This window comes from Apus apus, chromosome 5 (assembly GCF_020740795.1).
Source record: "Apus apus isolate bApuApu2 chromosome 5, bApuApu2.pri.cur, whole genome shotgun sequence".
Lineage (NCBI taxonomy): Eukaryota > Metazoa > Chordata > Aves > Apodiformes > Apodidae > Apus > Apus apus.
In genome coordinates, this window is record NC_067286.1 from 1,400,756 (window position 1) to 1,426,710 (window position 25,955).

The 25,955-nt window shown below is 48.9% G+C and overlaps 1 protein-coding gene across 6 annotated transcripts in view; it reads right to left on the reverse strand.

Annotated features, from left to right (window-relative positions):
- The window catches only part of DAGLA (diacylglycerol lipase alpha), a 73,894-nt gene that overhangs the window by 38,700 nt on the left and 9,239 nt on the right, over window positions 1-25,955 (reverse strand). For 3 of the 6 annotated variants that reach the window (XR_007889619.1, XM_051620786.1, XM_051620783.1), the window contains exons 1-4: window positions 15,907-16,226; window positions 12,110-12,246; window positions 3,107-3,245; window positions 2,362-2,573 (exon numbers count right to left, since the gene is read on the reverse strand). Coding sequence is in view for 5 of the 6 variants with exons in the window: in XM_051620786.1 (XP_051476746.1) it covers window positions 2,362-2,573; window positions 3,107-3,201 (307 nt within the window). In the remaining variant the exon portion in view is untranslated. Of the gene's footprint in view, window positions 1-2,361; window positions 2,574-3,106; window positions 3,246-12,109; window positions 12,247-15,906; window positions 16,228-23,721; window positions 23,772-25,955 lie in introns of those variants that run through there. The other 3 variants (XM_051620785.1, XM_051620787.1, XM_051620784.1) reach the window with 3 other exon arrangements.

Genomic DNA, 25,955 nt, shown 5'->3' on the forward strand with positions numbered 1-25,955 from the left:
AGGGCAGGGAGGGATGGGATGAGGGGGAAGGGATTAAAACTGGAAGAGATTTAGGTCAGACATGAGGAGGAAATTCTTTGCTGTGAGGGTGGTGAGACCCTGGCCCAGGTTGCCCAGGGAAGCTGTGGCTGCCCCATCCCTGGCAGTGTTGAAGGGCAGGTTGGATGGGGCTTGGAGCAGCCTGGTCTATTGGGAGGTGTCCCCACCCATGCAGGGGGGTTGGAACAAGATGATCTTTAAGGTCCCTTTCAACCCAAAGCACTACATGATTCCACCCATGACAGTGGGAGCCTTCCCTTATGTCACAAGACTCCCATGTAACCACAGCACCCAGGGCTCGACCACCTCAGCCAGCTGCCCTGGTTCAAAGATATGACACAAGTAGTCTTGTGTCCCCAGGATTAATCCTGCTTACTACACTTAACAAATGTTCCCAGCCTCTCTGTCCTTTGCAGTCCTTCCCATAACAGCCCCCAGAACACAGTCCTTAAGGAGTTATTTACTGCCTCCTCCCTTTTGACCCTGGTAACAAGCAAGGACCTGAGGGCTGACAGCAGCTCCCTGGCACTGAACAGCTGGGAACCACAGCTCTGAAGTGCTCATCCTCACACTTAGACTTAGTCCCTCACACATTACAACCCCAAAGTACAGGTGAGCAACCAGGTATGGAGAGGGTAAAGAGTTTGCTTAGTAATGTCTAGCAAGGCTTTGGTGGAGCTGAGACTAAACCCACCTTCCAGCCCAGCCAACTAATCATCCACCCTCCTCTCCATGCTGGTGGAGAACCTCTCCAGAAGTGGCTCCTTACGGACTCTCACTATCCTGGGAAGACCAGTTCAAAGAGCTTTCAACAGCAGCAGGCAAGGAACCAGGGCTGGACCTGGCTCCTGATCAACCCCACTTCTGTTCTTAAACTGAGCTAGACTTTGCCTACCTGGGTCTCTCTTCCCTCTGAGATTATCAGGAGCAGCAGCAGCAGCACAGAGGAGACTTCCCTAGGTTAAAATTCCTTTTCTAGATCCATATGCACCAAACAGCACAAGCTTAAAATGGGACAGTCACATGGACCTTGCCCACACACTGGTCACACTCCTATTTCTATCACCAGAACTGATGAAGCCATTAGGAGTAAAAAGCCCCATGAAACAAACATATGCAAGACCCAAGATAGACTGTAAATACAGATCCTGAACACATGTCTCAGTTGAAGGCAGACAAGGAAGAAAAGTGGATGATTCTTGGGTAGGAAAATGGCTCTTTGCCTTCTCTCTCCCTCCCTTGTCCCATTTAGTCTGGTTTTAACACGGTGTTACTCAAGCTGTCAGGCTCTGTGTGCTTCCCCAGGGAAGCTGCAGCGTGTCTGGGAAACTGGAGAGAAAGATTTGTTTGCTATTCATGTGAACAATTTGCACTTAGCACTCAGAGGCAGAAATGTCTCTCAGACTGAGCTTTCAAAGCAAGGTTGCCCATATTTTAGCAAATCCTGCCCCAAAACAATCCAGCAAAAAAGAGAGATGCAAAAACATGAGATGCTCTGATTGGAATAAGCTTGACTCTGCATCTCCAAAAGATTCTTCTCTTGAAATCTTCATTCAGCACAGAAAAAACTGATCAAGTGTCTGTGCCTGGAAGACAATGGAACAGAGGAGGGAAGACAAGCTAAAGAGGAAGCCCTGAATGAGAGATCAAGGAATCATCTCTCTTCTGATCTAGTTCTTGGTGGGTGAGGCAGAAAGTGCTTTTTTGGAAGACTAGACCAAGAGAGAGGACGTAGCCAGGGAGCAGGTGGTAACCCTATTTATCTCAGGGTGCCTGGAGGTGGAACATCCAAGTGCAGGTTGCAGGATGGAAAGATACATCCCATGTGAGTCAAGAGGTCAAGCGCATGTCTTGGGGTAGGTGGGTGTAGATTTCAGTGTCTGTATGACAAGCCAGGACCTGCACTTCCTCAGGGTGAGAACCACCACGATTTACAGAGCTGTGTGTTTGTATCAGAGAAAAACGTGGGAAGGGGAGAAAAAGGTGAGGGAGAGGTGTAGATGAATCTCACTGTGGCAGCTCTCTGCCGGAAGACCAAAGGGGAGGATATTTTTGTGAGAGGAAAAGGCTGTACCTGCATGGCAATGAAGGTGACAAGTTCAAGGTCTGCTAGGAAGATATTTGGGGCATTGCATGAGTCTTGCAGCAATGCCAGGGTGCTGTACAGGGGATGTATTCAGATGCATATCACATCCCAGTGGCCATCTGGATGTCTTTCAGAAGCTGTGTGTTTGTCAGGGTGTGGGGAGAGAAGTCTTCTGCGATAGCAGATGGCAGTGTGGAGGCTGAGTCATGAGGAGGCCCCAGGCCCCTGCCTCTTACCCAGTCTGACATAGAGCACATACTGCATGGAGTCCCGGGGCTCAGTGTACAGGATGCTGCCCCTCATGCTGAGCCAGATGATTGCCACCTCTGCGATCATACAGCTGAGCAGGATGCCCAGGTAACCTCTGCCGTGGTCCACCAGGTTAAGCGAGCAGGTCTCGTTGGGGTTGTACACCAGCCCAAAGAGCACCACAGAGAGGATCACAAACCTGCCAGTCACAAACCAGCTTGTTACCAGCAAAGAAAGCTGCATGTAGCATCATCCCACACCTGCTCTCCTCACAAAGCTACTGAGGACCCTCAGTGTCCCACAGCTACTTATAATTATTATTCATTTGTTCTGGAATTCTCCTCCCCACAAGCCACCCAGAGGCTCTGCTACCCTAGTCAGAACAATTTGATGATCTGTGTCAAGTCACATTATCTCATGAGATCTGCCACTCCAGTTGTTTTTCCTGAGCCCCTGCACAGAAACACAGCCCCAAACTCCAGTGGGTAGCCTGGGAGGACGCAGGGAGCTCTGGTCACGCTCTTCCTTTGGAACTGGAACTAAAACTTAAAATCAAACTTATCCAAAGAACCAGAACTGGGAACATGCTGGTGTCTGTCACAAATGCCCCAAACAAGCCTTCCAGCTGCCATGTATAAGAGCAGGAAGAATTACAGCTGCCAGAAACAGGCATAGCGAAAAAAGATCTGCTGGGAGAACTCAAAGCACACTCGGGGTGCCTCTCTCACTTACCAGGTGGTGTGCAGGAGGAAGAGGAAGACTGCTGGCAAAACCAGGTCATCGCTGCCTACAGACCAGCGCCGGCGGAACACAACAATCCCTGGCATGGCTAGTGGGTCTGGGGGGGTTCAGCAGGCACGACACTCACCTCCTAGAAAAGAACAGAGTCAAAAATGCTGCTGACCCTCCTCAACCCCCCGCGGAGAGCCCCACACCAGCAGCAGGACTCAGAACTGTCCTGTTACACCAAAGGTGATGGAGCTTCTTCCTTCCAGCAGCAGGGGGCACGGCGTGCTCGAGGAGAAGGACACAGTTTAAAAGAGTGGGAAGTATCAGGTGAAGCAGGTGGAGAACTCCCTGAACATAATCACCACTCACCCGGCTCCACTTCACAAGATTACTTGGAATCCTGTTAGGGCTGGGTGTTGGCAAGTGGTCACTGGGGGGTGCCTGGCCAGGATACCCTGACCTCAGCTCTAACGAGGGTCCTACTGCCAGCCTCTTCTCTTGTTGTCCCAACAGTTCCCTCCCTCCCTTGGCTCTGCAAACCAAAATACCCATTAGCACTTAGTGGTAACATGTGGGAAAGCTATTGACTCGGCTCCCAACAGCAAGCACTTAGAGCTGAGGGAGCAAGCTCCTAGGAGATCTCTCCCTTGCCCATCGGCTCCACAGGAGCCCCCTGCCAGCTCCACAGCTCCTTTGTGTTCCCTCTGGCCCTGACAGGCACTAACAATTCCAAGGTCGAAGACTGAGGGGCTGGCTGTTCCTCCTCACATTTTGTTTGTACTCCTCTATTTTTAAAGCTTCACAAACCCTGCAAAAACAGAAACAGCAGCGGTATAAAGTCACGAGACTCCACAGGGCTATCCAGACACCTCCTCCCCACACAGCTCTCCCACACCATTTCAGCTCTGCTGTCTATACTCCAACCTGCTCCAGTCCAAGTCCACCTCATCAGTCATCCCTGCAGCACCCCCTAATCCCTTCTGCACTTCTTGCACAACACACTTCAATCACGACCCATACCCATGGTGGTTCTGCCGCCCTCTGGTTTCTGAGCTCGTCTCTGCCCACAGCCACCAGTGATCCCCTGCCTGCTGCAGTCAGTCCTGTTCCTCTCTTCCACCCCTTCAAACCCTGTCACACCTCTCACCTCTACCCTCCTGTGCACAGACCAGGGCCACATATTGGCCTGTGCCACCATCTCAAGAGTGCCAGCTTCTCCCAACTGGTGCACCTCAGTCTCAAATCACCACCCTTCTCCTCTTCTAACCCCACCAGCTTCCCAACCTTCACCTTCAGGCCCTGCTGCCAGAGCTCTCCATCCATGACCTGCAGTGACCATGCCACACCAAAAGTACATCCCCAAAGTACTATCTGTTCTTTGTACTGATCTGGCAACTTGCTGTTAGGGAAAAATCAAAGCAGCAACACTTGTTTACTTACAATGTCATCAGAATTCCCAACAGCATTTCAGAGGGAGTATCATCTGCCACACCTCACTGCACCAGGCAAAAAACCCAACTTGTGTGTGATGTCTGTAATGTAGTGCTCAGAATAAAAAAGGGGAGGAGTGACATGATCCCATTTAAACTAATTTGAACCTTCAAAGCACCAGAAGTGTTGGTTTTGTAACAGATCACAGGCTGCATCACAGCACCCACTGCTGCAGCAACAGACACTGCCTCACCTGGCCCAAACCTGGTCACCAGGCAGGTGTGGTTACCCCATCACTTACCTCCTGTGCAGACCATCCCAAAGCAGAGGTGTCTCCTGTACTGACACCCATGGCCAGTGGACTAGACCTTCCTACCTGCTTCAGCCACCAAGTATTGCAAACCTACACAACTTTCTCAGGCTTGCTGGGAGATGGCACACTTCAGGGGCTGACACACTTCCAGGATATTACTCACTTGGGTGAAGGAAACTCTGCATTCCCCAACCAAAGCCAATGTGGAATCACACCACCGTTTGGACTCGCACTTCCTTAGCACATCCTCCTCGGAGCACTGGGAACACTGCAGCTCTGCCTTCAAACTGCTCACTCCTCTGGCCATCTGGAGACTCCCTCTAGCCTTGCTGAAGCCCTTTTATTTGGAATATTGCTGCCCTTGCCCAGTGCACGTGGCCACACTTGCCAACATACTCATCCCACCCTGCCTCCAGCCACGGCAGCACCTCCCAGCCAGGCTCAGTCCTCAGCTCCCATCATCCCTCAGCTCAGGGCTGCATCCCACCAACGTGCTCTCCACAACTCTTCTACCTCTCCAGACACAAGCTCTGCTTTCACCACCTTCTCAGAGTTGAAGAAGCAAGAGCAGCCACCATCTAACGTGATTCTTTATCTGCAGCAACAGGTGGGGACATAGCAGAGCAGCCTGTCACTCCCTGTCACCCAGCAGAATCTTTACGGTGGGACTGTCACTCCTGGCTGTATGTCACCAGGCTCCTGGGCCACCACAGAAATAGCCCCAATTCATTGTCCAAGACTGTCTAGTAAACAGCTAAACTATGATGTCTGGGTCCTTGCTCCCAGTTTGGAAAGAAGGGAGGCAAGAGAAGGCCTGAGACTGCAAAGCCCACCAAACAAAAACAAAGCTGTCAGTGTGAGGACTCTCTGGCTTCATCCCAGAGTAGCAGATCCCAGGATTTTAAGATGAAGATACGACCTAGCAGAGGAATTGGGAGGGAAGTGAAAGATCAGAGTGCAAACAGCCCCGAGACCACTGACCCTAGCTCTGCAACAGCAAGAAACCCTTGCACTGCCCCTAAAAATCACTGCAGAGAGTGACAAATTCCCCCAAGCTTCAAACCTGAGCCCCACTACAAGAAGCCCCAAGCTCCCGACACTGACATTAGGGAGAAGCACATGCAGGAAGAAGCTTTGTGTGCAAGGAGTCCAGAGCCCTCGACCCTCAGACCAGAGAAAGATCTACGGAAGCAGAAATCTTACATGGCATGTGATCCAGCCGCTGCACATCCTTCTCTCCCGCGAGGGTATTGCAGGCAAAGTGCAAGGAGACAAGCCTTCAGAAGCCAAGGAGGGAACAGCAAACTCTTCTTGCAGCCATTGAAAATCCTGGTCGGCAAAGGGAAGGGCAGCCCGGTGCCTCCTGCCTGCCCACGGAGCCGGGCAGCGTCCTCCCAGCACCCACCTCCCTCCCTGCCTGCCTCCCAGGCAGCCTCTCTCTCCCCAGCCTCTCTCTCCAGCCAGGCTGCCGAGAGAGCCACCCCGAGGGTCGTGACTCCCCCTTCCACACCCCCCCGGCACCCTCTGGAAGGAAGTGACATCATCCCTATTCTGAGGAGATTTGGACGTGAATTGTGGGAAGGAAGACTTGGGCGATGCTGCCAGGGATGCAGAGACAGGAGAGAAGGAAAACCCTCCAGCAGGAAGGCAGCAGCACCAACCTCCTCCCCTTCTTGCTGCCAAGGAGCTGGAAGGACCTGGAGGCAGCAAATGAGGCTGGTCCCGGAATTCCTTTGGGCAAAGGAGCCAGAGCAGGGCTGGGAAAGGCTGAGGGCCACTGGTCTCTCCTCTGGCATGTCCTGAATGGCCAAGGGGAGGAGAATTGGACAGGACACAAAAGGGGCACACAGAGGGGGCCACCCTGGTGACAGAAAGGAACTGTTCCTTTGGAACAGCCTCTCCCGGGTCTTTTCAGCCGTTAATTCCTTGTGACATGCTCCGGGGTATGACAGGATGTGGGGGAAGGGGAGGATGAGCTGGCTGCAGGGGCAGGCTTAGAGAAAAGAGCAAGGGTGAAAAATGCTACAGCGAGACAACGTTCCAGCTAAACCGGGGAGATTTAGTCTAATCCAACGTCCCATCAGGTCTGGCATTAGCCTCAGAAGAAGGTACACAAGTAGGAGCTGAACGCAGCCTGACTGAAGGGAAAGGGCTGCGTGCACCACAGGAGACCACCCACAACCTGCCAACACCCTGGGAGAGAATCAGCTACTCCCCACCCCCCAAAACCAACGGCAGGACTTGCTGCAGGCTCACAGCATCACACAGACACCCCGGGCACATTCACACCCAACAAATGAAGCCCCTGCAAACCCTCTCAGCCCTGGATCGCAAGGGCTTGCGGGCTCGCTCAGCATCCCCACCTCCATCACCCAAAACACCTCCTCCTGGTCCCCACTCAACCTCCTGCAGTTCGGACCATGGTGTCCTCATTCCTGTCAAGCAGAAGGTGGAAGGCCAACACCATTGGATCCATCCATGCCAACAGTTTCTTCTCACTGGTGATGTCTGCACAGAGGCTGCAGCAAGAGGAAGCCCTGCTAGCCCAAACCATTCACCACCTACCTCTCCTCTTGGCCCAAGACAGTGACCTCCTTGCAACTTGACACGTATGACAAAGCAATCCCGTCTTGTCTGTGTTTCATACTTGCCAGCACCCTCTTTCAAGCTGATCTCCCCAAATTCTGCCTCAGCTCCAGAGTCCCACAGTGTTATTCCCCCAATCTCTCCCCAGATAGTACCTGTTCAACACCCTATGACCAGATCTACACCTCCACGGCTCAGGGCTACAGGAAGCGCAAAACAAAGGGGACTTTTAGGTCTTAGCTCTGTAGATAATTGCAGAGTCACTAGAGGACAAAGCCCTTTGTTGTCCTGCAGAAATCCAGGTTGTGCACTGGCACACTGATCCTCCCAGTTCCTGAAGTCCTGGATGAAACGGTGTCTGGACACCACTGGAATAAATCCACCCAATTTGGTCCTCCAGAGCTGTCTTCTGCCTCCTGCCACACAAGATGGCAACCCCAGGTCCTCCTCCACAGCACTGCACGACCCTCCTCATCTTCTGTCAGCAGAACCGTGGTCTGTCCCATGCTGATGTTCCCCCATGTCCCCTTTCTGAAGTCATTTATTAGAGTTCCTGAAACTCTCTGCACTTCTTGCAGCCACCAAAGTGGTTTTATACTGAAGTGAACTGAAGCAACAGCATTTTAAAACAACATTTGTCAAATTTCAGTGAGCAAAGATGACATCCAGCACACTTAAGCATCCAGCTTCTGGCCCTTCAACATCTGCTGGTTCATAAACCACAAACCTTTCCCCTGAAACAGCCCTTCATTAAATGGGGTTCCAGCCTGTGGGGCTCCTGAACCCCACATCCTTCCTCTCCTCAAAGCACATCCCCCATGGGACATGGACTTTCTACCCCAGGTTGAGTGGGCACCCCTGCAGCTTAGAGAAACCTCCTGTTCCACTAAGCACTTACTGTGCTTGACGGAAATCATCAATTAGAACTTGGATCAAACTTCATCAGTTCTTGTCCAGCTATTTTTAAGGGCCTTAAATGAAGCCCTTTCTGTTTCTGAGCTTGGTTCCTCACAATCTGGGAATTGTTCTTCCCTTGCAGGGAGAAGGGGGATATGGTTACATCCACACAGGATGCCCTGGAGCTGGCTAGGAGGTGTTTGCTTGCCTGTGTCTGCACATAAACCCATCTTTCCTCCAGCAGCTCTTGCAGGACCCAACATGAACCAGGCAGCAAGGTCTGCTGCTCTCTGTCCCCCCTGTACAATTAATCCTTAATGACCATCAGTAAGAAACAGCAGAAATAAGAGGTAAGACAGATGAAAAAATATCCAGACCTTTGAAAAGTGCCCTTCCAGGGTGGGAATATCTCCAAGGACAAGGGGGAGGAAGACCTACTCAATATGATATGAACAGGTTCAGAAGATAAGGTGGGGACAAATGACACAGCACCAAAGGAAGATGAGCCCTTCAAGACAGGGCTTGTGCCCTTTCCCAAGTGGCAGGCACAGGAATTGCAGGGAAAGCTCTTTCCCTGGGAGGAGGAGATGGTCCAGTAGCTGCCAGAGGTTGTGAGGATAGTCCTACCATGAGGGGATATGATGAAGGGAACAGAATTAAAGAATATTGTATTAATGTAGCTAATGTGAGAGCCATATTTACAACCAAGGCACAGATTGCTCAGCACGGGCAGGGATTGCTGGCAAAAATCAACGGGGTCTTTCCTTTTGGAAGATCAATTTCACACCTACTTTTCAGATTCTCCTTTCCAGCCTCCCATTTTTCCAAGGAGAAGGGAACAAAATGAGTCCATGCCAGAGCCATGGGACTGAACCATTGGGTTTGAGAAAGGAAAGGTTGAAAAAGCCTCCTGTGGCTTGGCACATTTCAGATGCAGCTCCCCCAGGATAAGGCCACTGCACCACAATCATCTCACTCCAGTGTCCTCAGCACAGAGCTAATATGATTAGGTTAGATCTGGGATGACAATACTGCCCACTGACACAAATACCCAAAATACATCCCTGCGTAGAAAGTGACCTTCAAAACCCAGGGGACCAGAACTTCTCTGTGTGTCCCACCAGTTTAAACCGTAACTGCTGGCATAAATACACCCCTGGAAGTGCACTGGTCACAGGAATATACTGGTACTAACAAGAGCACACTGGTCACTTGGCCCAACAGTGGCCCACCCTAATATTCCTTCCCAAAGCCCCGTTGCCTCAGGCAGCATAAACACAACAAGATGTTTTCCAACTTGCTTAAATCCATCCCCTTTGTCCCTTACTCCCAACACCTCCTGCCCGGAGGAGAAACAGCTCTCAGGAGTCCCACACCACCTTCAAACAGAAGCATCTCCTTACCTGTTACCTTCTTGAACCTGCAAGCCTTCCAATTTAAACCCTTGAATTTCAAAAGCCTCTTACCAGTTTTTCTTAAACGGTCCCTCCTCTCTCATGAGAGAATGAAAATCAGCTCTCAAAACCTTTCTACTGATGCAGAAGACTCAGTATCTCATTTACTATTCACTCCAAACTGGTTCTTCTCCCTGTAGAGCAATGCACCACTGAAAAGAGACTGGCCCATTCTTGACACCCACCCTTCAGATATTTATAGACATTAATAAGGTCTCCTCTTAGTCTTCTCCAGACTAAACAGCCCCAGGTCTCTCAGCCTTTCCCCATCAGACACGTTCCAGTCCCTTCATCATCCTTGTAGCCTCTGTTGGACTCTTTCCAGCATATCCCTGCCCCTTTTGAACTGGGGAGAACCTCCCTTGACCTGCTGGCCACACTGTTCTTAATACATCCCAAGATACTGCTGGCCTTCTTGGCCACAAAGGCACATTGCTGTCCCATGGGTAACTTATAGTCCACCAGGACCCCAAAGTCCTTCTCCATGGGGCTATCTTCTAGAAGGCCAACCCAGAATCTACATTGGTCCATGGTGTTTTTTTCTCCCCATGTGCAGAACTCTACACTTATTCTTGTTGAACCTCATGAGGTTCATCTTTGCCCAGCTCTCCAGCCTGTCCAGATCTCACTGAGTGGCTGCACAGCCTTCAGGTGGATCAGCCAAATCCTCCCAGCTTCGTGTCATCAGCAAACTTGCTGAGGACAAACTCCATCCCCTCATCCAGGTCATTGATGAAGATGCTGAACAAGACTGGGCCCAGTACTGACCCCTGAGGAACACCACTAGTCACAGGTCTCCAACTGGACTCTGCACCATTGATCACAACCCTCTGGGCTGTTGTTTAGCCAGTTCTTGACACATGCTGAGTTAAAATACATTTTCTAACTGATTCTTTTTCATTATAGACTTACCAGAACAACCCACATACCTGCCTGGCATGAACTTGCCCACAGTGGTGGTGTCTTCAGGGGCAAAAAAAAAATATCACCTTGCAATCTCATTGGTTTTAGTGCAAGGGTGTGAGAAGGTCCCAGAGTTAAAAGACACCAAAACAGTACTATTCACAGCCTTGGGTGTAACTTTACAACCATCAGGTAAAGCAGGAGAAGGGATTCAGTGGATTATCCTGGCAGGACTCTCAGCACCCCTCTCCTGAGCAGAGCACTCATTTCCAGCAAGTGCACTTCCCAGGTGGGTTTGCCCAGGGTGCTATCTGCCTTACTTGCAGGAAAATGTGCATGGAAATAGGAAAATAACCCAAACTAGCAGGATCTGAAGCCTCCCCTCTTTCTGCAGCTGGGAAACCCCACAGGCCAGGCTTTTTCCCTGAGCAAAAAGGAAGAAGTTTGTAGGGCTAAGCAGAGTCCTCCTCTTAAAAGCACTTTCAGTAGATAAAGACAGTGATCACTGAGAGATGCTTCAATTGCCCAAATGAAAAGGAGAATAATGCTCTGGGAGAGGTAAAAAGAGCCTCATCCTACATCTCCAAGATTACTGGCACTCTCTTCCTTGACCTCAGTGGCAGCACAACTGAACTCCAAGCCTCACACTTGCCAGACAGCAGAAAATTAAGTCTTCACAAGTAAGTGGTCAAGAAACAACAGAAGATGACAAATAAGCTCACCTTGAAATGAGCCACTTCACTGAAAAACTAGGAGTGGAGTGGGATCCAAGCCTGCTGACACTCACTGAGTTAAAAACAACACCCAATGGTTGTATCAGTGCTGACATATCTGCAGCCACCTACATTTTGTGCTAGCAAAGCCCACAATCTGAGCTTTCTGACAATTCCAAGCTCCAGCAAAAAATGATGTCCAAGTTGCTAGGGGGGAAGAAAAAAAAAAAAGAGTACTAAAAAGTGAAACTAATTTTGTATTTTAAATGGAACTGACTGTTCTAGAAAGTAATAAAATCTGCTAATCTTGAGTAGTCAGTAAGCAGTGATTAAAAAAGCTTGGGGTGAAGAGGGCAGGGAAAGGATGGGGAAAGATAATACTCAGAGTTGTCCTAAGTCTGTAGACACAGCAAGTATCTCACTTGCAAAGATGCTGAGCTGCTGGGCACCCCAAATCTGACTGACATCAGCAGGCAGTGCAAACAACCCTGGTCAACCCACACTCACATTCATGGTACAACAGTTACTTTCTCCTGGATACAATTATTGGGGCTCAGCATCCTTTGTTTTGGCTGCAATATCCCATGGCTCTATTCAAAACCTGTTAATTCCTGGTTGCAAACCACACAGCCATTAAATGTCTGTAGTAAAAATAACAGGGGTTGGGTTAAGTGAGCCTGGGCAGAACCAAATGGGAAGTGGTACTTACGAAAGGATTGTTTCAGATGCAGCTGAGTGGTGCCAAGCTGACAGCCTCATTTCTTCAGGCAAGCTGGTTTGCACTGCAATACTGGCAAATTCAAATCTGTCAGTTTTACTCCACCCTGGAATGCTTATCACGGGCACCTTAACAAAAAAAATATAGCAGAAAAACACATCAGGAGGAACATATTTCAAGGTGATAAAAATACACTAAGTACAGCTCATCTTGAAGTGACCCGCCTTTGAGAAGAGAAAGGACGGGCACACCAAGAAGTAATTGCCACAGGCAGGCTCCTCTGGCTTCCTAATTTAAGTGGGCAAACAGTTTTCCCAATAACTTGACTCACTGCTTCAGGAATTCCCTAGAGGATGAGTCACATCCAGGGAAAGCCACCAGTCATTCTACCAGAGCTGAAGGGCCCACCGCTGCCAACAGGAGAGGAGTGAAAGAAGTGGGAGAGCAGGAGGATCTGTGCCAAACTGGGGAAACCTGTGTGGTCACCACAGCTCCTTGGCAGTCCTTCCCAGCTCCCCTCCCCAAAAAATGTGCTGGAGAGCAGGAGCACATCCCTTCAGGCAGTGGAGAGGCTCCAGAGTGAAGGGAATCGCTGGGGTTTCCTCCAAGTGCAACTGCCGGGGCAGAGGGAGGAAATGCTGGCCCTGCTCACATCCAAGGGATGCTTCCTACAGGGAGGGAATGGGAACGTGTCTCTGGAAGGGAAAGGTGCTGAGGAATTAAAAGCAGTGCCTCTTCTGACGGGGATATATCAGAACAAGCAGGGCACAAAGATAATTGCAGAGCCTCTAGCTTCTCACTCCACAACCACCCTGCTCACACATCACGCTGCTTTTCCTGCTTCACGCCCCACTCCCACTGATCCTGGGGTTTTCTTTTCCCCATTCCTGGCATCCCGTCACTAAGTGCTGGGGCAGGTTATGTCCCCAGCCACAAGTCCAAAACTCTGAGAATCACTGCTGTGGGCAAGCTCTTTGGTAACCAAAACCCCAATGCACCTTTCCCTGCTATAGTCTGTAATCATTCATTAACTGTGTGAACCCGCCAAGCTCAACCGTGTTGGGAAGTGGCTTCAAACAGTCTGGGCCTGACTTCCCTACAATCTATCCTCCTTTACTCCTTTTTCTTGTTTTTATTTTACTCTGGCCTGACAGCTCTGTTTCCAATCACACAGCTAGGTTGCCTCTCTGGTTTCTGACTGTTACATTTGCACTCCCACACACCTGGAGACCTTGTCCCAGAGCTCGTGGCTCCGCTCACCACTTTTGTTTCATGTTCCTGACTCTGGGCAAGGACATGCCTGGATCTCTGACATTCCTAGAAGTCAGACTGAAAAGACTGAGTAGTGAAGGTGATACACCCTCAAAGCCACACATGCTGTGTCATGTCCTTAAAGCACCCGGGGGGAGATGTGAATTCAAGAGCTCTCCCTAGGTTACTGTGACTACAACAAGCTCTCGCTGGTTTTCCATATCCTTCAACACTCAGGATGGTGCTTCTCCTAACTCGCAAGGAATTACCCTTTGCTAAATGTCCTCCTGGTACATCTCTCCTCCCACAAACAGCCCCACAAATGCCATTCACCTATTTCACAACTATCTTTTAACAGGTCACTCCAAAACCCTAAGGTACTAGAAGTTCACCTCTCCTACCAACCCCCACAATCCCTGATCCATCTTCTTCCAACTTCCAAATGAAACTCCCAGAGGACAAACACTATTCCAGGGGCCATTCCACAGCAGGATTTCAGAGGGATTCTTCTCAAGTGCTGTGATCTCCCTGAGAACACACTGTGTATCTCACTGCAGATGCAGGTGTCTCCTTTCTCCCACTACTCCTCAAACTTTCCCAGATTCCCACTTTCCAATAGCTTATTCCTCCTGAGAGCATCACTCTTGTACCTTATTAAGCAGTATTTCCTTTCTGGAAGCCTTCACTGAAAACTAACCAGGATACAAGCTGGAGAATCAATTATTCTTCCAGGCATATTGAATAAACCAATATTAAAGACATCCCATTTAGAAACCTAACCCCATCTTGCCATCATCCCACTCCTCAGCAGAACTGACTTCACAGAAGCAACCTCAAAAAAAACCCCAACCCCCTGCACCCATGTTTTTTTCCTCCCCAACAAGCTCTTGTGAAGTCTAATCATCTCCTAACATCCAGAGGGCTTCCCTTGGCAAGCCACATGCCCCTGCCACAGAGCATACCCACTGGCACTGGGATGTTCATCCTGGGGCATTAAGGAAGCAAAGACCCAACACCAAAGTGATGAGCCCGAGCTGGTGAAGGACACGTGTGTTGCTCAGGACACAGGAACACAAAGGTTGGGATTTTCACCACCACAAGTGGCAGCAGAGCAGTGACCACCTTTAACCTACACCCCATATAACAAAACATTTTAACTGCTAAAATCCTAGAGCAGGGAATTGGGAACGTCCGTCCAGAAATGCCCTTAACTTGGATAATATCACTTACATATACAGCCTGTGACAACAGCAGTGTCACCATCTGTCACAGGAACACAGACATCGACCCTCTGTACCCACACACTGACCCTCTGCTCTTCTCAACCCATCACTCCCAAGGAAGCTTTGCAGATTTTCAAGGAAACAGGTTTTCAAGGGAAGTGAAAGTAGCACAGCTTTGTCCTGACTAATGTGCTTTTCTCATCTCAGATCAGCCCAAATTAGTAGAGATTAGAATCTTAAGAAGATTTTTCTATTGCTCCCAAGCTCAAAGCAAACACTGAAAGCCCAGCTCTGAATTTTCAGAGGCTGGCTTCTGCTGCTGCAAAGCTCAGAAGAAATGTGGTTCTGCCCCTCCCATCTCGTGGCTTCCACCTCAATGCACGAGAACAGCCCTTGAAATAAAACAAATGATCAGGCTAAGTATTCCCAGAAGAAGAAAAAAAAAAAAAAGAAATGAAAAAAAAAAGAGTCTGTCTTTATTCCTTGCTGGAGAACACAACCTTCTAAAGAAAGCCACCAGCTCTGCCCCAGCTCATGTAAAGCTTGCTAATTACAGTGAAAAATGTGAAGCAAGCAAGAGCAGGAGGGAGGGAGAGCTAGACTCCAGCTCCCTGCCTCACACAAATGACAGCTTGAGCAAACTTTTCCTGCCTCAGCGGTTGCTGCTATAAATAACACCCTCCAGGGCTCAGGGCTGTAGGATCCCAAATCCCTGTCACCTCAGAGGGACCCTCTGGAGCCTGCCCTGCTCAGGACACACACCAGCTCCAAGAGCAGCCACTTTCCAGCTGTGCACACCCCAACCTTCTCCTACACACAGCTCCTCTCAGACCCAGTCCCAGCACCTTCCTCTTCTCACACACACTGATTTCTGAAAGCCTCCCTTGTCTCTTCACCCAATCCTTTAGATTTGATGCATCTTTTCTCTCCTCTGGCAACCCACTCCCCCATTATTCTGTCATTCTCTTACTCCCTTCCCTTTTCTCACTCTCCACATTTTCTCTGGCTTCCCTTGATCACACTGCTTTGCAGCCTCCATCTCTTTCTCCACATTTTTTGTTGCTAAGAAGCCTTGGAGTATCTTGAGACAAGCAGAGCTCCTCCTTCCAGCTGCTGACAGCTGGTCTCTAGCCCAAAGGGCTTCTCCATTAAGAACCCAGAGGAGATCACCAAGGAAAAGTGCAGCGTGCTTGCAGGAAGTAAAAACCCCCGACTGCTCAGTACATCCAGCTCCAACTCCCTCCTGGTTTAGCAATGAAATCCCAAATTCGGACCCAGTGGAAATCAAACCCAGGCAGATCCCCAGTGACTTACCAGTTTGCTTTCCCTCCAGCTGGTGCTTCAGATAAAGCTGCTGGAATCACACATGTGCAGCTCTACTGCAAGAGGCACAGCACACAGCACAGGTCCCTCACACCACGGACCCCTGGGACCAGCAGCCCAAATTGCTTCCTCCTCTTCCTAGAAATTCTTGCCCATCCAGTGCTTCCCTAATGACACAGCAAGATAAAACTGCAACCCTGGGCTGAAGCCTATCAAGCTGAAGTAGGTAAGTAGACTCTTCCTGAACTGCAGCTCTGGATGCATGTGATAGAAGGCAGGAATCCTATTTTCATTTTGCTTATGTAAGCAAGGATGAATCAAGCCCAGGTTCCTCCAATCCTATGTCATATTTAAGCCTTATATATATAAGTCCTTCCACAATCCGGAGCTAAAAAGCTCTTTTCTTCAGGCAGAGCCTCCATCAGCTGCACTTGTGAACACCAGCACACACACCCCTCCTCTGCAGCACCCCCACACAGCACCTTTAGCACACACCTCCAGCAGATCAGCTGGTCCTTGGTGGCCCTGCCTGGCAGTTCCACAGCACGCACACCCCAACCCACCCCTCCCCACCAAATGTCCCCTCCTGCTGCTCCCCAGGGACAGCCAGCAGGGAATTCAATTTCTAGCTCAGTAATTATTTAGACAAGTCCACTTTAGAAGGTCTCCTACTTAAGCTCTACAGCCCTCTAGTTTTCCAGCTACGTGTCCTGCAAATACTCTTACACCTCTTTACCCAAACTTTTCTCCTGGTCTGTCACAGAGCTTATTCAGATTCCTTTTTTTCTCTCTGGATTCATCACTACAGTCCCTGGAGCTGGAGCAGCTAATGACCATCTCATCCTCTGCTCCCCAGATCTGACAAACTCAGACTGCTCCTGTCTTCAGCCAGGGCACCGTGCCTCCCATTCTCCCAGCATGCCCAGGTTTGCACACTTACTTCCTAAATTAGCATTTCCCTCTTTTCTTCAAGTGTCACCTTGACACACTGACCATCTCCACCTCTCTACTCCCTACCATGCAGCTCTTCCAAAATCCCAGTTGCAGCTGACCTTCCTAGGGCCTCTGACAAGAACATCACACAACAAGCTATTTAACATGGAATGGTTTGGGTTGAAAGGGACCTTAAAGACCATCTAGATCCAACCCCCCTGCATAGGCAGGGACACCTCCCAGCAGCCCAGGCTGCTCCAAGCCCCATCCAACCTGCCCTTCAACACTGCCAGGGATGGGGCAGCCACAGCTTCCCTGGGCAACCTGTTCCAGGGTCTCACCACCCTCACAGGGAAGAATTTCCTCCTAATTTCTAATCTAAACCTTCCCTCTTCAAGTTTTAACCTATTGCTCTGGCTCCAGAAGATGATGACAGGAAGGGACAACATGAAGCAGAACATGGGGGTGACCATGTACCCCTTCAGACAAATACATGCATGGTATAGAGCTTGTAAGCAATGTAAGCAAAGTCTTTCCAGCCTGTCCCAAGGGTTCCCTTCATGAAGACATTTTTCTCCCTGTTGCCACCACTTCTCCTGTTTCCATATACTCCTCACTTTCTCTCTTTAGCCCTTCCTGGAGAAGTCACCAAGGGGCATCCTGGAGGGAGCCAGAGAAGCCTGTCACCACAGCAGCGTCACTACCCTCTTGGCCACCCAATTCTGTGCCTAGAATAAGTTTAGCAAAGATGGACAGAAGTGAGGTGAGAGGAGGTGAGGCAGAAGCAGACAGCCCACATGACCAGAGCAGAGCTGCAGCACTAGAAATACCATGGAAAAGCACCAGCAGAAATACCCTGGAAAAGCATTCCTTGGCTTCAAGCAGCTGGATGAACATGACCTGAAAAGCACAGATTGCAACTGTCTGTTCCTGTGGCTAACAACTGGTTATCCTGAAAGAAAAACTGGGACCAGTTCTTCCCCGAGCTAATGGAGTGCAAGAAAAATGCACCAGCCACATACTGGAGTTCACCAAGTCCAGCCCTGAGCTCTGCCAGGACTATGGGATCAGGTCCAAAAAGGCAGCAGGGACTACTCAGAACATAAATCAAAGCCATGGTTACTACAACACAAAGAGGAGAATCAGGAAAATAAGATGAAAGGGATCAGAGGTCATAAAAGAGGGGCTGGGAAAGGAGCTAGATATGTTCAGTGGACAACATGTTGAAATTACCTCAGCTTGGTGCCAGTGAACTTCAAAGGAGAAAGAAACAAGACCAGCCACCTTACCTGTGAGCAAGGAACACATGGTGAGGTCTGCCAGAGAAAGCAGGGCTCACCTGGCACCTACAGACCCTCCTCTGGGACAAAACCCTTCCTATTTTTCAAGTCCCCTCAGTTGTGCTGCTCTCTTTTCCAACGCGGATGGCCCAGCACAAGGTGCTCCTCCCGACACTACCCCTGAAGTCCATCCCTGTCTGAATTGAACAAGAAAAGTGTCAGCTTTCCTGAAAAGAATCAGCCAGGTCATCCTCAGAGTTGTAAACAGCCTTGTTACCTGCTCCCAGGTACAAATACAAGAGCTGGGAGGATGAATGCTCTGGGATCTGGCTGCTGTACAATCTGGACAAAAGCCCCGGTCTCAGTTCAAATCTCTCTCTCTCTCTATTGAACTACTGTTGGAAAATTAAGACATCAATAATTTGGCAGGTTTTGTAACACAAAGTCATTTCACTTGTCCAGCAATGAGAAAGACAAAGAACAGAAGCTGACCCCTAATTTTGCCCAGAGAACTTGCTCAAGAGGCAGCCCTGTATTCAGACAAAGAAAAGATCCCTACTCCAACACCCGCCTGGAAAAGATGTCTTTTTAAATTGCTTTCTGTAAGAGAAGCCATCTCTCCTCTAGCCTAGGAGGTAAGAATTCCAAATGTTACATGAGTCTTCACACTTGAACTTCTAAGCCAAACTGGATTATAAGGAAAAAAAAAGAAAAAGCTGTTTATTCAGACATACTCCAGGACAAGGGGTTGGCTCTGAGCCTACACAGTTTTAGGCTCTTAGGAGAGAAAGCATTTTCTCCTCATGCTGTAGGCACTGCATCATTATCCCCAGAATTAATTGCAGTGCCTTGGTGGCAATGACTTCTGCAGGATTTGTCCAGGTGTGGACTTCTTTACTTTTCCTCTAATTATATTAACCACAATTAACCACAAAGCGTCCGTTCGTTTCAAGCTTTTCCACTGGGCTTCAGAAGTAAGTGCCTGGGTGAGAATGTTCTCATCTTGGAAGAGATCACAAGCTCTGGGGTTTGGTAACTAATTCATGTGTTGTTGTTGGAAGTGAACTTTCAAAGCCCTCAAAAAAAAAACCAGTGTCTTTCATCTTGTTCAGTACTTGATTCGGATCCTCAGCCTTGATTAGAACTCAAAGGCCTCTGAGCAATATTATCTTGCAATTAACCCAACTGATTAAGGCATAATCAAGTATTTCAAGTATCAGGCATAAGCCCAGCCCAGCTCTGAGCTCCTCTGCACCCATAATCCTGTGCCACTTTTCTTTCTCAGTTTCTTCAGTCATTTGAATCCTGAACACAGGCACAAACATTCAAGCTGAGATTTCCTACGGTTCTTTTCTCTAGGAAAAGTGGGGAAAGGATTTTCAGCCCTTCTGAAAAGGAATTCTAGGAATCATGCCTGCATTCTCCTAGAAATGCTTTGTTCCCCTTCAATTTTGCATGGACCTTGCAGTTCACCAACTGTAGCCCACAGGACCAGTGAACTTCTCTTCAGATCTTGAGATCTTCTGTGTGTACAAGTCTGCCAGGACAAAAGCCAGGGAAGGGTCATGGCAGATGGTTTCAGTTCTTTTCCAAACTATGTCTGTAAACACAGCCTCTTGGAGAAGGGGATTTCCCAAGTACTCAATAACAGACCACGTGACAACTGCCCTCAGATGCCAGGTTCCTTCTTCATACCTTCATGGCCTTCCTGCCTACGGTGTTTCCCACACTCCACAGACAACACACCTTCCCCAGGGAAAAATCCACCTGGCATTCCAATGCTGGTGACCTCCAGAACCCAGGCTTGGTCAAGCACCTCTCTCCAGCCTTTCCCCCATGCAGCTGGTCCTCAGCCAGGTCAGGTCTCTACATTCCTTCCTTGGAACTGGTCGCACTGGGGAGGTTTGTCAAGAGATGCACCACAAAAGGGTGCCTGAGAAAGTCCTGCACTGTTTTCACTGGGAAGGGAATTAATTATCAGAACCAGTCAGTGATAAGGTTCCTGCTGGAAGCAAGATAACAATGATCACTCTTATTTATACATGTTAGTGCTGTTCTTCACATCAAGAACTAATCTTTTGGGGTATCTTGGGATGCACAGCACCCGACACATCACGTGGCAGAAAGCTGCACTGATCACTGATGGTTTTATTTCCATGGAAGAGGGGAAATCAGGAGAAGTCAGCCCCAGAAAACAGTCTGCTACAGCATCCAGCTTTGAGCAACAACTTGCCCGACACATGGGGAATTCAGACATTCTTTAAACTGGGAAAAAATTCCTTCTTCCTTCCTCCAGTGTACTCAGGCACATGCAGGATCAGTGTCCAGCAGAAGAGCACCCAGTAGCACACGGGATCCTGCTGCAGTTGAAAAACTGACACCAACAGGCAAAAACAATCACTCTGGAGTAAGGGAAGAAGAACACTGGCAGGATGATGCTATAAATAATTCACCCTCTGTTCAAAGATCTCTCCTGGCACCGCTGCAGCTTTGAAGGTGTTCCAGCTACCAGGCTGAAGTGACTCTGGAAAAGGAAAAATTACACAACGGACACAAGAGTGACCCCACTCCCTCTCCAAAAGTAGGTTTGAAATTGCAACACCAGCAGCCCCCGCATGCCTCCTTCCCTCTCTGCCTCCTCCTCTCCCTGTGCTTTACCCTAACACACCAGGGAGGAGGCAAAAGCAGCAACATGCAAACAAATTCTACATTTCCACCAGTGAGGAACCTTCCAGGCTGCACATGAAAGAAGCAGGAGAGAGGCAGAGAGACAATCTGGTCTCTGAAATGTGCTAGCTTCTGGGATTACAAGCTCACCTACACACACAGGAGCACAGAGGCACAATGGCAAATGCAAGAACTCAAATACCACCCTCAACCCTGCACACAACCAACTTCCTTTCTGACCCCACCAGTTGGAAAACAGTTTAGAAACCAAAAGCACCATCAGGATGGGAGGCAAAGAGTCCAGAATCAACTAGGAGACCAGGGGATGGGGGGCAGAAGGTGAAGAGTGAATGAGTACAGCAAGAACCTGGCACTTGAAGAGCCCTCCCTCAGCTGACAGCAGACAGGCATCATGTTCCTGCTCGGGGCTGCACTGACCTCTGTGCTATCCAGCCCTGGAGAACACCACAAACACACAACTCAGAGTCCATTTTTTCTTCCAAGTGCCTACAACTTCTTCACATCCCAATCTCAGGGAAATCTGAGCTCAAACTTTGATTTTGCAGACAAGAACAGAAGCTCCAAAAGCCCCACGTGTCTTGGGTGGGCTTCCCCCCACCATGAGAAAGCTGAAATCATGTTCCCTAAATAGTCCCAGGCTTTCAGTAGGTGCCTTCAATGTCACAGCTACAAACAGGGCAGAATTATTATTTACAAGAAGCATTTAAAACTCTTCTGCACATGATCTTAATTCAAATTACATCTTACAACCTTGGTGAGACAGAAAATACAAGGAGTATGAAGAAATTATATTATTTGCACTAAGCTCAGTGAAGTTTAAGTATCAAGCAGGTTCCATATTTTATGGCCAGCTACCAACTAGTTGAAAAGCCATCACTTCAGGGGTAGGGAAGACTTGATAAACACCTTCCTTATAATAAAATAACCTGCAGGCAGGAGACCCCAGCTGTGCTCCCCACAACCCAGCCACAGTGCAGCTCCAGGGACAGAAGTGGCCCTGGAAGTTCCCAAAGGGAAAAGTTCCACTGACCAAACTGCTCCGGTCAGGGCCCCAACTCTGAAAAGACTCTCAAAGAACAAAGATGTCCTGCTAAACAATGATGTGTATATATAAAAGAACACTAAAGGGAGCTTATTCTGAAGAGGTAAGGGCAAAATGAAGGATTTTACTGAGCTTACAAGGTCCATTTTAAGACCAAAACCCCTCCTTTCCCTAAGCCTTTAGCTACTGTGACAAACTGGCAGAGCCACCAGATTTCTCTTCCTTAAAATAAAGCTGTTGCTGGTGACCAGAAGAGCACCCATCCAAGGGCCAGCAAGGCACCACCTCCAGCTGCCTGCTTGCCACTGAATCTAGCTGGAAACGAGGCAATTCCTGTGCCTCTTCATGAATCAAGCTCCTTTCTTTTCGCCATTTCCTCTTCTGTTTACAGAGCAACCTAACTTAAGAGAACCACAGAAGGGTTCAGGTTGGAAGGGACCTTAAAGATCATCAGGTTCCAACCTCCCTGCCATGGGCAGGGACACCTCCCACCACACCAGGCTGCACAAACCTCATCCAGCCTGGCCTTGAACACCTCCAGGGAGGAGGCTCCTCTTGGGTCACACAATGCAGCCGATTTCCCTGATGCACCATGATTGTCACACCACCCAACCTCCCTGACGAGGGAGAACCTATTAATTAGAGCATGCTGGCTGATCTTCCCAGGAAAAGGTGTGCTAGCCAGGGCTGGGCAAAGCCCTGCATTTCCCAGGAACTGCTTCAGCAACAGGCTGCAACTCAGGAGAGTGGAATCAAACACAGATTAATCAACCTTGAAAGTTTTATCTACTCTAAAGACGAGTGGATGCAGAAATAATTTAGCCTGGCATGTTCATTCAGAGCAGGTTACTAACCCTGCCCCTCTCCCTGCAAAACCAGCACTGAACTGCTGAGTGGGTAAACCCAGCAGCAGGATGGACTCCTGCATCTCCTTGTCCAATTTGAAATGTGTCCATGGAGCAGTGAAGCAGCCTTGAAGCCACTGCACAAAATCTTTTCTCCTCTTCAGCAGAGAAAAACTTGCCATGGGGGAGAGAAGGAATATTAGTTTCCCACTCAAATCAGAAATTAAATCCTTTTCCTACCTATCTTGACAAAACCTCTTGTGGTTGAGAATCCAAACCCTTGCATCTCCTCTCTGTTCCCATAGGAACCACAACTGCTTCCAACCTCACCTCCTTTTCCAACAGCAGAAATATCTAATGAAGCCTTGGGAGCCTTGCTGCTCTGCCATGAGAACATTAAGCATATTTGAAGGGAAGAAAGGCAACACTTTTCTTACCTCTGCTACTCCTGCTGCCTACAAAAAGGGGAGCAGCAGCCACACGGTCCAGAGGGCCACTGAGTCTTGGCTAATTATCTCACTTTTTGTCTCTCCTAATTGGCATCCACAACTATTTCTCTCAAAAAACCTGGAGTTTAAACAAAAAACCTCATTGTGAACTACAAAGTGCTGGAAAGCTCCTGCACTGAGGCAGCAGTCAGGTGCAAGGCAGTTGAGCAAACACCAACATATTCATCTAAAGTACAAGGAAACAAATGGATGGATTTTCTGGAAACAGGATCTCCTGCTTTTCCAGGCTTGGACAACCAGGAGTTCCTGTATCCCACCCTCTGGCACTGCACCTTCTGCACAGCGAGGAGCTTGCAGCTCCAGATGTGAAGGGAGAAGAATAGTCTCCATATTCTCAACACAAAAGCTGCCAGAACAGACTGGAATGATTAGAGTAGTCCAGAACAGACTGGGAAGAGAAAAGGGGCTTCACTCCCACTCCCCACCCAAAAGACTTCCTAAAATATCAACAGAAATGAAACATATTTACCCAAACTGCACCTGCTGAAAGAACTGAAAGTTCAACTTACTCTTTCTCCAGGAGCCTTTAGCCCTTGGGGTCCCACACCAGAAGCTCAAGAGCTGTATTTTCACATGCTAGTCAAGAGGGAGTGTTTTGGCCTGACACCAGGTAACTCACAGCCCAGTGGTTTGCAAAACAAATCTGCGTTAACATTGAGATTTTCGCGTCATAAATCAGGGCATTTGAAGTGAAAAGGTTCCTGATTGCTTTAACCACACCCTGTCATGCTTTTGCACTCAAAAAGGATTTCATTTCACAGCCCCAATCCACAGAGCAGTGACACATCATGCAAGAGCTAAGGTAACAGGATCCAAGGTGATTACTTCCCTTTCCGTTGAATTGTGTTATTTTCCAAAAAAAATATAGCCCAATGAAAAGCTCATTCCTTCCCAACTCATTTAACTGGGAAGCAAGACTAGAGTTGTTCCCTGTTCCACTGAAAATCCATCCAAGTCTTTTTGTTTGTTTGTACCAAATTAAAGGAGTTAAGTAGAAACAAAAGATGAGCAGAGCAGCTGGAAAAGCAGTTTCCCACAGGAGAAATAAAACAGCAGCAGGGGACATCACGGACATTGACTTGTCCCTTGCACAACACTGCAATGTTTCAAGAGAATCATTAACTCAGGTAGCTCTGAGGGCTGTCCAAAATAGTGTTGGAGAGACTTCCATGATCCCTTAGGAGACTCCATCCTTCTCAGCCTTCCCAGGCAAGTTGCCTCAGAGGAGCTCGTAAAAGTACAACCAGCAGTAGGTGTCACATAACTTGAAAAGCCATCTAACCTTTCACACCAGCATGCATGCTCAATCACAGAATAACCACAGTGAATTTCCTGTCACAATCACCTATTTTGGAGAGTTCAGAGACATCAGAAGCAGCTTCAGAACAGATCTGCTGCTTCACCTCCCCAACTTCTCCAGCGTAACCTCAAAACACAGAAGGTCCTTCTCACGCCTTCACATTGTGCCAAAAAGTTCAAGGCCCTCAAAGTTTTCTTTCTTTTTCTTGTCCCTGATGCTGGATCATCAATTTCTTTCTCTTCTAACTCCTACTGTTCAGAAACATCCAGTAAACCTCACCCAGCCCCTCCCAGCTCTTCCACCAGCAGGCCCAGACACACACAGCAGCGCAGGAGAAGACAATCTGTTGGACAAAGAACAGCAGACAGCAGCAGGCTGGATTCCTCTGCTCTTTACCACTCCCAGCAGAAGCAAAAAAAAAAACAAAAAAAGGAATAAATCACTATTTCTGTGGTGATCTCATGCCCTTGAGGACCTGGTCAGGATAACTCATCACAAACCAGGCGTTGCATGTCCCAAAGAATAAAGGTCAGATGCAAAATAGCTGAGAGTTCCTCACCAGAGGCTCTCAAGCTGTTCCAGAGAATAAACACTCAAAGAGCCAGTAAAACCAAGGGCAAAATGTCAGTTCTTCACCCTGTGGAGGGCATGGGTGGAGCTGCTTCTTTCCCCAGTGCAGGTCTAACCCCTCGGAAGCTCACGGCCTGCAAATGGACACAAAGAACTTCTCCCTCAGATTCCAGAGAAGCTGCCAAATATGCCTGGATCCTGCCTTTTCTCCCCAAGTACCTGCTGCCCACCTCACAGGGGATTCTCAGGCATCCAGTCCACCCTCACCCACCTTTCCCTGGGGCAAATGAAAGAAACTTGGCACCCCCCAGGCTTGCAAGCAAGCTCATGCACAGCACACTCCAAACTCACCAGCTCTGTCAGCATCACAGGCTGCCACCAGGCTCTTCATATACACCACACATACTCAGCCACCCAGCATCTTCTGCAGCATCCTACATGGTTCCCACCTCCAAACCCGCCTGTGCTCATTCCTCCACCCTCATCCAAGAGAAAGACAAAGCCTCAGGGAATCAATAAATTCTCTTCCCCACCAGCAAAGAGCTGGAGGCCTATAAAGCAAGATAAATTAGTGATAGGAACGAGGGAAGATTATTCCAGGGAGACCTTAGAGCACCTTCCAGTGCCTGAAGGGGCTCCAGGAAAGCTGGGGAGGGACTTGGGACAAGGGCAGGGAGGGATGGGATGAGGGGAATGGATTAAAACTGGAAGAAGAGAGATTTAGGTTGGACATGAGGAAGAAAATCTTCCCTGTGAGGGTGGTGAGACACTGGAAAAGGCTGCCCAGAGAAGCTGTGGCTGCCCCATCCCTGGCAGTGTTGAAGGGCAGGTTGGATGAGGCTTGGAGCGACCTGGGCTGGTGGGAAGTGTCCC